The 12,229-nt window shown below is 41.8% G+C and overlaps 1 protein-coding gene across 3 annotated transcripts in view; it reads right to left on the bottom strand.

Moving 5' to 3' along the window:
- Positions 1-12,229, bottom strand: part of FOCAD (focadhesin) — a 134,954-nt gene that overhangs the window by 111,396 nt on the left and 11,329 nt on the right. For all 3 annotated transcript variants that reach the window (XM_069777479.1, XM_069777476.1, XM_069777480.1), the window contains exon 7: positions 7,352-7,456. In XM_069777479.1, coding sequence (XP_069633580.1) covers positions 7,352-7,456 — 105 coding nt within the window. The remainder of the gene's footprint in view (positions 1-7,351; positions 7,457-12,229) is intronic.

Genomic DNA, 12,229 nt, shown 5'->3' with positions numbered 1-12,229 from the left:
GGCAAACCGCATCCTTAGTTGCCTCAGACACAGTATAAGCAGATGGTCAAAAGAGGTGATTATCCCACTGTATTTAGCATTGTTGTGGCCTCACCTCGAGTACTGCCTGCAGTTCTGTGCCCCACAATTTAAGAAGGATGTGAAGGTCCTTGAATGCGTCCAGAGGAGGGCAACAAAGCTGGTGGAAGGCATGGACAGAAGGCATGTCCTGTGTGGAGTGGCTGAGGACTTCGGGCTCGTCTAGTTTGGAGAAAAGGAGGCTGAGGGGTGACCTCATTGCTCTCTGCAGCTTCCTGAGGAGGGGACATGGATTGGGAGGTGCTGATCTCTTCTCCCTGGCATCCAGTGGTAGGACATGTGGGACTGGTTCAAAGCTGCACCAGGGCAGGTTTAGACTGGACATTAGGAAGCATTTCTTTACCGAGAGGGTGGTCAAACACTGGAACAGGCTTCCTAGAGAGGTGGTGATGCCCCATGGCTGTCAGTGTTGGACATTTGGACAATGCCCTTAATAATATGCTTTAACCTGGTCAGCCCCGGAGTGGTAAGGCAGTCAGACTAGATGATGTAGGTCTCTTTCAACTGAAATAGTCTATTACATATGTTCTTCAGTCCTTAGGAAGGCTGCTGTTAGGTCCCCTCCAAGTGGTTTCTTCTCCAGCCTAAACATGCCTAATTCCCCCAGCAAACAGCAAGTGCTCCAGCCCTATAATCATCCTAGGTACCCTCCACCGAAGTGGCTCCAGTTTAGCACTTCTTTCTTGTACTAGGGGCCCCAAAAGCAGACATAGTACTCCAGATACCATCTGGTAAGTGCCAAGGAAAAAGCATAATCATTTCCCTCAATCTACAGATGCTATGCTCCTATTCTTCCCATCTTTCAAGTTAGTTATTAAAAATCTGGAGAAGTTTATTTATTCTCATGGCTGTCTCATGAAGGCCTAGAAAAACACATCTTTCTGTGTAAGCACAAGCTAACAAGGATGAGATTAAGGGATAGAGTCATTGAAGCCTAAGTACCTTCACTGAGAACAGAAATTTCATACAGCAAGAAATGTCAAGCTACCATACAAGAATCAGAGGTTGGTAACTGAAACTGGCAAATTCCAACTAAAAAAAAAAGAGAATGTATTCACTCAGGAAGAATCAGTCACCAGAACAATTTATGAAGCTCAGAAGACAGCTGGGGGTTTGTTTGTTTGTTTGTCTGCTCCTCAAACAATTTTTCTTCCAAAGAGGTGTGTTTCTGTTCAGGCAAAGAAATAATTTGAAGACACAGAGACTTTCAGAAAGCTGGCTGATGTGATGGCTGCTTGAAGCCATGTTCAGAAAACTTAACTAAGAGCACAAAGTATGCATATATTACAAGTCTGGCCTTCACATTTGGGGCTAGAAGGTTGGCATTTCCAACATTCATTTCTCTAAAATTTGTTAACTTACATATGTGGTGTTCACATGTCCACCTTCCTTGATTCTGTAAGCATTTTACTAAAGTTACAGAGTCTTTTACACTCTGTGTACAAAGACTAGAAAGGCTAAGGTTATTGCCTCATTGCAACTGTTCAAAATGACAGCATGCAAAAGGCAAAAAACTTGTTGCCTGTTTAGCAGTTGAATCCAGCAAGACAGGATCATTTATCAGACAGCAAGCTAGAAATACTGTTCAGATACCATGCCAGGACCTTGAAAGTGCATAGGCCTGTAGAGACATACAGAGTTATAGCAGCTGCTTATTTCAATGCCTTTGTCATATTTTCAGAATTAACTACCTTACCTAATGAGAAGAGTACGTCTCCAGTCATCCAAGTGCTGCTATGATACTGATATCAGTGGAACTTTCATAAAGTCAGCACATGTGACACATCAAGTCTAAAATTAAAACGGCTTACTATCCAGAAAAAAAGCAAGCCTTTTATAACAGATATCGTTTGTTCTGAAACTAACCTAACTGCACTGAACTGGGTGATGAAAGAAATCGGTTAAGCTCCATAGTGAACAGGGATTAATAATGAAACACCAAAATGTGCAGCCCTAAAAAGTTCCATTCAATAATGCTATTAGCAGTAGGAAAAAATGATGTGCGTAGATGCAATTTATCATCAACACTAACGTAAGAATTGCTAGCACAGCACTGTAAAACACACATCTTTAAATGACATCACAGTGCTACTACCCTGAATTATTACTGGTGGCTTCAGGATAAAGCAGAATCCACCGTTTCCTAGTTTCAGCTGGGATAGAGTTAACTGTCTTCCTAGTAACTGGTACAGTGCTATGTTTTGAGTTCAGTATGTGAAGAATGTTGGTAACACTGATGTTTTCAGTTGTTGCTGAGTAGTGTTTAGTCTAATGTCAAGGATTTTTCAGCTTTTCAAGCCCAACCAGAGAGAAAGCTGGAGGGACACAAGAAGTTGGCACAGGACACAGATAGGGCAGCTGACCCAAACTGGCCAAAGGGGTATTCCATACCATGTGACGTCACATCTCGTACAGGAACTGGGGGGGAGCGGGGGTGGGGTATCGCCGCTCAGGGACTAACTGGGTGTCGGTTGGCAGCTGGTGAGCAATTGCCCTGCACATCATTTGTACATTCCAATCCTTTCATTACTGCTGTTGTCATTTTATTGTGTTATCATTATTAGTTTCTTCTTTTCTGTTCTATAAACTGTTCTTATCTCAACCCGTGGGTTTTGCTTCTTTTTCCCAATTTTCTCCCCCATCCCACTGGGTGGGGGGGAGTGAGTGAGCAGCTGTGTGGTGCTTAGTTGCCGGCTGGGGTTAAACCACAACAACCGTCAGACACAGCAGCTATCCACCTGTAGATATGTAAGTGTCTAGAGAAACAAAGATAAATCTTAGATGAGATGTAACAATAAAACAAAAATTATTTTTAACTTTTAGTTCATCTCAACCTTTTTGTTACATCTCTGAACACAAGAGAGCTCCAATTTAATTTAGACCATAAATTCAGTGACAGATTGCCTTTTCTGTATGAAGAAACAATGTCTGCAGTGAACATACTTTCCTGCATATGCAGCTGTGACCCTGGCTCTTTCAGAAAGATGGAATAGCACTGTACTCCATCAAATATGCATTTTTAAAGCGTTTTCCTACCTGCTCTGAATTCTGATTTCAGAAAGGTGGCAGCTCTCCAGAATTTTCAGACAATAAAAACCATGCATGGTGAATCATCAAGAATAATGTAAAATACTAGTTCATTTAAAAAAAACTTAATAGCTTTCAACAAAAATTTATAGCCAAAGCTCTGTACATGTATGTCGTAACCCACCTGCACTGAGAACGCTGACAAGGGCTCCTCAAAAAACCCTCTTCCCTGCCCTCCCACTCAATTCAGCTTGAGCTTAGGTTACTAGACAGCAATAGTAATATGCACAGGAAACAGGCAACAAATAATAAATCCACTGGGAATGCTCAGTTCCAGTCCACGGTGGCACCAACTTGCAGACTACTTCTGTCTCTGCTACAGCTAGTCCTAACTTCACAACAAAAAGTGCAGATCATCCCATATGTGAATTTAAGAATCACATAAATTTTTTCACACATCCTTAAAAAAAACCCAGCATATTTGTTTTGGTATTTATCCACCACTGGAGTACTAGTTAGGGAAAAAAAAAAACCAAACAAGCAACCAAAAAAAACCCCCATCAGTAGTACTTACAGGAATCCCAAAATTCAGTGATATGTGAGGCAGTTTTCTACCAACTTACTAGGGCAAAAGGAACATTTCCCACTTTCTACAGTAACAGAGGTAATCCCTTCTCTATTTTCCAAGGTTAATTTGCTTACAGAAAGTGGAGAATCCCAGCATTAAAACTACAGAGGCTTCCCCAGATGAAATCAGAAAACCTATGCGGTAGGTTGACCTTGGATGGCTGTCAGGTGCCCACCAAGCTGCTCTCCCACTCTCTGCTCAGCAGCATGGGGAGAGCCCATGAGAGTTGCGGTGAACAGAGCTAAATCTGGTTGGCGGCCGGTCACAAGTGGTGTTCCCCAGGGCTCAGTTTGGGGCCAATTCTGTTTAGTATCTTTATCAATGATCTGGATGAGGGGATCGAGTGCACCCTCAGTAAGTTTGCAGAAGACACCAAGTTGGGTGGGAGTGCTGATCTGCTCGACAGCAGGAAGGCTCTACAGAAGGATCTAGATAGGCTGGATCAATGGGCCAAGGCCAACCGTATGGGGTTCAACAAGGCCAAGCGTCAGGTCCTGCATGTCAGTCACAACAACCCCATGCAGCACTACAGGCTTGGGGAAAGCTGCCCGGCAGAAAAAGACCTGGGGGTGCTGGTTGACAGCTGGCTGAATGGGAGCCAGCAGTATGCCCAGATGGCCAAGAAGGCCAACGACATCTTGGCCTGTATCAGAAATAGTGTGGCCAGCAGGAGCAAGGAGGTGACTGTCCCCCTGTACTCAGCACTGGTGTGGCCACATCTTGAGTGCTGTGTTCAGTTTTGGGCCCCTTGCTACAGGAAAGACATATGGAAGCATGTCCAGAGAAGGGCAACAAAGCTGGCGAAGGGTCTAAAGAACAAGACCTATGAGGAACAGCAGAAAAGACTGGGGTTGTGTATTCTAAAGAAAAGAAAGCTGAGGGGAGACCTTATTGCTCTCTACAACTACCTGAAAAGAGGTTGTAGTGAGGTGGGTACTGGTCTCTTCTATCAAGTAACTAGTGATAGGACAAGAGGAAACAGCCTCAAGTTGCACCAAGGTAGGTTTAGATTGGTTATTAGAAAAAATTTCTTCACTGAAAGGATTGTCAGGCAGTGGAAGAGGCTGCCCAGGGAAGTGGTGGGGTCACCATCCCTGGAGGTGTTCAAAAAACATGTAGACATGGCACTTCAGGACATGGTTTAAAGGGCAGGGTGATGCTAGGTTGACGGTTGGACTTAGTGATCTTAGAGGTCTTTTCCAAACAATGATTCTATTCTAAAATGAGATTAAAAATTTGTGCATCAAGATAAAGGCAATTTAATAAAGAAAAGCAAAGGCCATGTGCAAAAGCAAAGGAAAACACAAAGATTTATTCTCCACTTCCCCTCAGCAGGAGATATCCAGCCACTTCCTGGGAAGTAGGGCTTCACTACATGTATCAGTTGCTTTGGAAGACAAATGCCTTAATCATGAATGCCAGCCCCAGCTCCTTTGTCTTAACTTTTATTGCTGAGCACAACATCGTAATGGTATGAAATAGACATTTGGTCAGTTTGTGTCAGCTGTCCTGGCTATGACCCCTCACAAAGTCTTGGCCACCCCCACCTTACAGGCCTTTGAAGGGGTGGGAGTGGGCTAGAGAGACAGCACTGCTCAGCAGTATCCAAAACACTGGTGTGTTATCAACACTGTTCTAGCTGCAAATACGAAGCATAGCACAATGATGGCGGCTCCAATACAACATAACCAGACAAAACACCTCAAATTGCAAGACATTATTTTCTCCTATTTCTTTTCAGGAACTGTTCATGGTACTACATCATCACAAGAATCAGTATTATAAATGTAATTCTATTGTCCAGAATTAACAGTGGTCTAAACCAAATTGATTCATTACCCTGTAATATTGGTTTTAAAATTTCCCAGGAGAAATGACAACAGCAAACTACTTGAGAACATACTGGTGTTTTTTGATTCTTCATTAATGATTTTTGTATGGAATACTTTTGCATAGTTGACAGCATAATACATGAACACTGTAATAGGAGGTTACTGTTCATGAGTTATTGTATACATTCTTCTATTTCTTTCAGAAATGAAGTTTTAATGGCACTTGACAGTACACAACTACAAAAATTGTTACGTAACAAGCCACTGAATAAAGACAGGCCTTTCTGTACATTGGAAACCAAAAGTCAGATCTCAAAACCCCAGGGCCTTAACCTACTGGATATTCAAAACTAAGTCAAATAATCTGACATCTCTCTTTGTTAAAGTTAGCTGGAAGCAAAAGGAAAAACAAAAAATATACTGACTAAGTACAAGTCTGCTGCTTATTTTCAGTTCTCTCTTAGTTTACTTTAAACCATTCTAAATGATCGAATTTCGCCTTCTTTGTATGCTACCAGCAATTTTTCTTGCAGGAGGAGGGGCTGGAGTAATAATCTTTTCTTCACCCTACTGGGCAGAAGTTATTTCTTTATTCCAGGCACATACTACTACCCTCTTTTTTCACAGGGAGCCTGGATTAAGTTGCTTTAACTTGGCCTCTTCTACCAGGAGACTTTAAATCAGTTTACTACTAAAGAGAAAGTTTCCTAAACTACCCTTCATTACTTGCCTTTTTATTTAAAATTGTTTTCTAAGAGTGTGGACTTTGCAGAAAGAACTGATATAGCTAGGAAAACAAAAGCACACAGGATTTCAGGAATGCAAGCACATCCAGCACTCCAAAAGTCTGTTTCACTTTTCTTCACTATTTCATTTTGCTTAAGACATAATTCCTGTCTTCCAAGAAGTGCCTTCTATATCCTTAAAGTGTTATAGCTACAGCCTACTACAATGAAACCTCTTAACTGCATAAAAAGCAACCTGAAAAATGTTCATGACATCTACCAAGCTGGGACCATGTCCAGAAAAGATACAATAGTGGCTGTTAATGTCAGCACTGGCTCATGGTTTCTCAAAAGCTGGATGAAATCACCAAGATGTCCCCTTAGGAAGGCTGCTATTGCCTGACAAGCAGCTTTATATTACTATCTCTGGATGCATCTTTAAATCATTTGGTTTTTTATGGCAACAGTAAAAGCATTCAGGAACCTTACTCTGATAACAGGAATAAAGCAGGAAAAACAAGTGAGAGAGAAGTGGTTCACAGTCTTAAAATAAAAGACTCATTAAAATGACTATTAGCAATCATCCAGCTGCTGTTTTTGAACAAGTCCCAGTATTTATTTGCTCTTTCTTGCACACAGCTTTCATGTTGCCATTGCCCTTTTTGAGCTTATGGTAGCAATCTTATCCCTGTATTATAAAACTCCTTAAAACTTTCAACCAAAAAAAAAAAAAAATCACAGAATCAGACAGTCATTTAGGTTGTAAGGGACATCCTCAGATCATTTAATCCAACCCACGTGCTCAGAGTCAGTTAGTGAAGGCTGCCCAGGATCACATGCAGTCAGGTTTTGTATCTCCAAGGATGGAGATTCCACAATCTCTGTGGGCAACCTGTGCCAGTGCTTGATTACCTGCACAGTACAAAAAAAAAAAAAAAAAAAAAACCACCAAACCAAACCAAACCAGACTGAAAGTCAGTATCAGCACTTAATCTATGTTTTTTTTGGAAATCAGACAAAAAGTTATTACGGTATCTAAATAAAACCAATGTGAAACTAACCTGATTCCATACAGATTCCAAACAGCCTCATCTCCATCTTTTCCCAGTTGAATAGCTTGAATTTGTAGTAATTTCCAAATAGTTCTTATTAAACCATGCACATTCCTGTTAACAAAAGAGAAATCCATTACTGTCATGTATGTAGTTACATTAGTTCATTCTTCCATGAGAGGAAGAATCCAGGAACAAAACTGACACTCAAGAAGCCTTGCGTTCTCTTTAAGGACCTCCTCACACCTGCCTACACAATTTTGGGCAAGTTGTGCATCCACGTGTCTTTGTTCTCCTTTTTATATAATGATCAAAACACCAGAAATAACAATTAACGCATCACTTAAAACTTTTGATGATTTGCTTCTACCATATCTTACAAGTACATTTGCTGTTCCCAGCCTTCCTGAAACTGGTGATTTTAAGATGTTAAAACCGGAAAATTAGCTCCTCTGAAAGCAAGTATATAGGTGAACATTCAGTATGGTACATAGATTTCAACCATGCCACTGCCTAGCACGAGAAAGCAAGAGAAATCACACTGTCACAAAAGACACTTGAGACATGTAGTTTACCCTGCCTTTTGATCTCAGGACCCAAGGACTACATAAAATAGGTACATACAGCTATTTTAACTCCTTCCTTCTATGTTGTTTCATTTACCATTCAGGAAAATTCAAGAAACAGCAGTATTTCTGGAATTTTGATAGGATTTCCCATATTCTCCTAGAGAGAAACTAAACATATTAAAAGTCCACCACAAGGGGGAAAAAAAGTTCTGTGACCATGCAGTAAAAAGCTCAAGTATAGAGCTTATTACTGCTTAGCTGAGCTTACAAGGACAATTTTCAAAATTGTGCTCTCCTCTTCCTAATTAAGTGCTTTCCACACCTTTCCAACTGGACCATGCCAGATCCAACCCAATCACTTCTCGGGAAAATAGCCTGGATTCTATAATGAAACACGTTTTCACAAGGTGAAAATGCAGAAGCAGAGGAAAAAAAAGTCATGGTTGATTCTTTGAGTTTTAATCTAGAACATGCTATACAATTGCATTGTCGCGCCCTAAAAATCTATTAGATAGTTTACTACTCACATCAGTAAACCACAATTATTCCTCGCTTTATTCACATAATGAACAGGAAGAGCTAACACAATATACAATTGTAAGAGATTGTCACCTGACAAAAAGTTACTTCTACCACACAGGGCAAGATAAGAGAAGAAAAAGAGAACTGGGAACTGGGTTTTTGTTTCTTCTTTACTGTTCCCCCTTCTTTCCCTCCTAGCAGGAGAAAAACTGAGAAATCTGCATTATCTATAATTCTACTTTTCCATCAGTGAATGGAAAACTGCAAGGAACTCCTCAGATGGAGAGCTGGAAACAAGAAATTATGCAGAATTTATGTAATGCTCTCATAGGACAAATAAATCATCATCCTTATTTAACACATTAGCAAGCTGAGATACAGTAATACTAGCAGTTCGGCATAGAGTGCAGTATGCTCCACAAACATCTTCCTAAATTATGAATGGATATAAATACATTTAGACTTTTAAGCTATATACCTGCATTGGCTTTGTGTGGCAAGGTTTTGGTAGTGGTGGGGGGTTACAGGGGTGGCTTCTGTGAGAAGCTGCTGGAAGCCTCCCCTGTGTTCGAGAGAGTCAATACCAGCCGGCTCCAAGACAGACCCACCGCCAGTCAAGGTTGAGCCAATCAGCGATAGTGGTAGCACCTCTGGGATAACATATTTAAAGGAAAAAAGTTGCTGGGACAGACAGAAACAGCAGCCAGAGAGAGGAGTGAGAACATGTGAGAGAAACAGCCCTGCAGACCCCAAGGTCAGGGAAGAAGGAGGGGGAGGATGTGCTCCAGGCACTGGAGCAGAGATTCCCCTGCAGCCCGTGGGGAAGACCATGGTGAGGCAGGCTGTCCCCCTGCAGTCCATGGAGGTCCACGGTGGAGCAGATACCCACCTGCAGTCCAGGGAGGACCCCATGCCAGAGCAGGTGGGTGCCCGAAGGAGGCTGTGACCCCATGGGAACCCCGCGCTGGAGCAGGCTCCTGGCAGGACCTGCAGATCTGTGGAGAGAGGAGCCCACGCCGGAGCAGGTTTTCTGGCAGGACTTGTGACCCCATGGGGGACCCACACTGGAGCAGTGTGCTCCTGAAGGACTGCATGCCATGGAAGGGACCCTTGCTGGAGCAGTTCGTGAAGAACTGCAGCCCGTTGGAAGGACCCACGTTGGAGAAGTTCGTGGAGGACTGTGTCCTGTGGGACAGACCCCACAGTGGAGCAGGGGAAGAGTGTGATGAATCCTGCCCCTGAGGAGGATGAAGCAGCAGAAATAACGTGTGATGAACTGACCGTAAACCCCATTCCCCATCCTCCTGTGCCGCTGGGGGCGGAGGGAGGTTGGTAGAGAATCTGGGAGGGAAGTTGTGCCCGGGAAGAAGGGAGGGGTTGGAGGGAAGGTGTTCTGAGATTTGGTTTTATTTCTCATTACCCTACTCTAGTTGACTGGTAATAAATTGAGTTAATCTTCCCCAAGTTGAGTCTGTTTTGCCTGTTGATAGTAATTGGTGAGTGATCTCTCCTGTCCTTATCTCGACCCACAAGCCCTTTGTTATATTTTCTGTCCCCTGTCCAGCTGAGGAGGGAGGAGTGATGGAACGGCTTTGGTGGGCACCTGGCATTCTGCCAGGGTCAACCCACCACAATACCAAAAAGTCTGAACAAATTTAAGCAATTTCTATCAAAGAACAGGGAGACTTTACATGAACACTGTTAAAAGACAGGAGTTCACAGACACAGGCTGGACGTGTTTCAAGAGCCAGGTGTCACAACACCCAGTCATTTTAAAGAGTACAGGCACATCTTATAACTGGTCCATTTTTGTCAGAAAGAAAGAAAACAGAAGCATATTCTGTCAGTTTTGATTTGGGTCGGTGTTTTCCAGCACTGCTGGCAAAAGTATGAAAGGCACAGAAGAAAGTACTGCTTTGCCTGTATCCGGAATATGAAACTAAGCATTTATTGGTGGGCAGATCCACTGTGGGAATCTAGATGTTCCCTGGTGTGTCATACCAGCTTATGGAAAAGAGCCTGCAGGTGGTGCTAAGTACAGTAAAGCTCTGGCAGGTAAAAGTGGTATTTTCCTGTGTGTTTCCATTTTCTTTTAAGAATGATATGAGGGGTTTTTAGGTTGTGATTCTATAATCATATGATCCTTTGCCTTTGCAATTTTTGAATCTTCATTAAAGTGTTTGTAAATATCAAGTCATGATATTTCTTTGTGATTAGGTATAGCTTAAAAGTCTAAATGTATGTATATCCATTCATAATTTAGGAAGATGTTTGTGGAGCATACTGCACTCTATGCCGAACTGTTAGTATTACTGTATCTCAGCTTGCTAATGTGTTAAATGAGGATGATGTTAATTTACACATATATATGTATTTTCTATATAGGCATACACAAAAACACACATAAATATGACATTCCATGAAGTTTAAACTCTTGGGTCATCAGAGGAAACTGGACACTGGGTCTAAGAGACAGTCATGGTACAATGATGCACCAGAGAGGTAAGAATAGATTCCCATTTGTATAATGAGCAGATAGCGTGAACCACATAAGTCAACTCAGATAAGCTCTGGATGCTCACCTCTGACAAAGCAAGATGTCTTTCTTAGCATGCAGAATTTGACACACCTGACAAAATAAAACCCACCAGGTGCACTAAGCCCCTGCTAAATTCACTGTAACAGAAGGAAGAGAAGCTAGAACACAACATGAGCAGTCTTTGCCAATAAACATTCGCCTAACTCCATTCAGCACTGAAAGGTGCTCAGCACTTACAAGTGCCTTTCTGGTGGGTGGCACTGGCTGCTAATTTCATATGTACTTTATTTTAGAGACACTATGCACACAGCAGTGCAAAGCCACAGAGCAAACCTGAATTAAAATTTGGCAGGGAACAGGATGAAGAACAGCAGGCTACAATTCTAAAAGTCAAGGAAAGAAAAAAAAAAAAGCATCAGCACCGAAGTGAACCCATCTGAAATTGTCAGTTTCATCAGCTCCTGACACTACAGACATTTTAAACCCATGGACTTCTGTGGTTAGGCTACATAAACCCTGCTTTGCAATCCACAGTTGATGTGGTTTGAATCATGGCAGCTTGGGGTGTGGGGGGAAAGAAGCCAAAAATACGTAAAAGGTTCCCGGGTAATTTGCCGGCACTTACTATAGCAATCAGTCACGTGTATTGGTTTCACACATGGAAAAAATCTAAGAATGTTGCAGAAAGGGGGCAGATCCAAGCCCTTTCAATACATAACTTGGGTTTTGGTTTTGAGGTTAACTCAATCCTAAATATCCCATTTTACACTTTTTATTTTCTGAAGTACAAAATTGTATTAACATTTCATTTTCTTATAAACTGCTGATACAGTAACAAACCTTAGTTGAACAGGAATTTCACATTCCTTAGAGTGCAAGCCACAGCTAATGAAACTTTCCCTCCACCTTATTCCACAGGACTCAGGTTCTCATAGTCTAAGCACAGGTGCTTCTGCTTCATTGTTAACAATGCAGATTCTTCAGGTAACCCCAAACTGAACTAGTAAAATTTTCTAATTTGGAGGACAGTAGTTTGCAGAAATTATTCACATTATAAAAATATATTTACAAAACCCTAGGGATCCATAACCACCTATTGTAAACTCAGCATAGAATCAGCATCATCACAGCAAGATCCTAGCTGTAAACAAGCAAGTCACAAGGACAGAAACCTTAAAATACCTGATTTCTTAAGCATTTCACTAGTTTACTCAAACCTAAACTCACCTTTGGCTCAGACTGATCATGAGAAACCTC

The sequence above is a fragment of the Haliaeetus albicilla genome, chromosome Z (assembly GCF_947461875.1).
Source record: "Haliaeetus albicilla chromosome Z, bHalAlb1.1, whole genome shotgun sequence".
Classification (NCBI taxonomy): domain Eukaryota; kingdom Metazoa; phylum Chordata; class Aves; order Accipitriformes; family Accipitridae; genus Haliaeetus; species Haliaeetus albicilla.
This window is presented reverse-complemented; position numbering and strand designations above follow the sequence as displayed.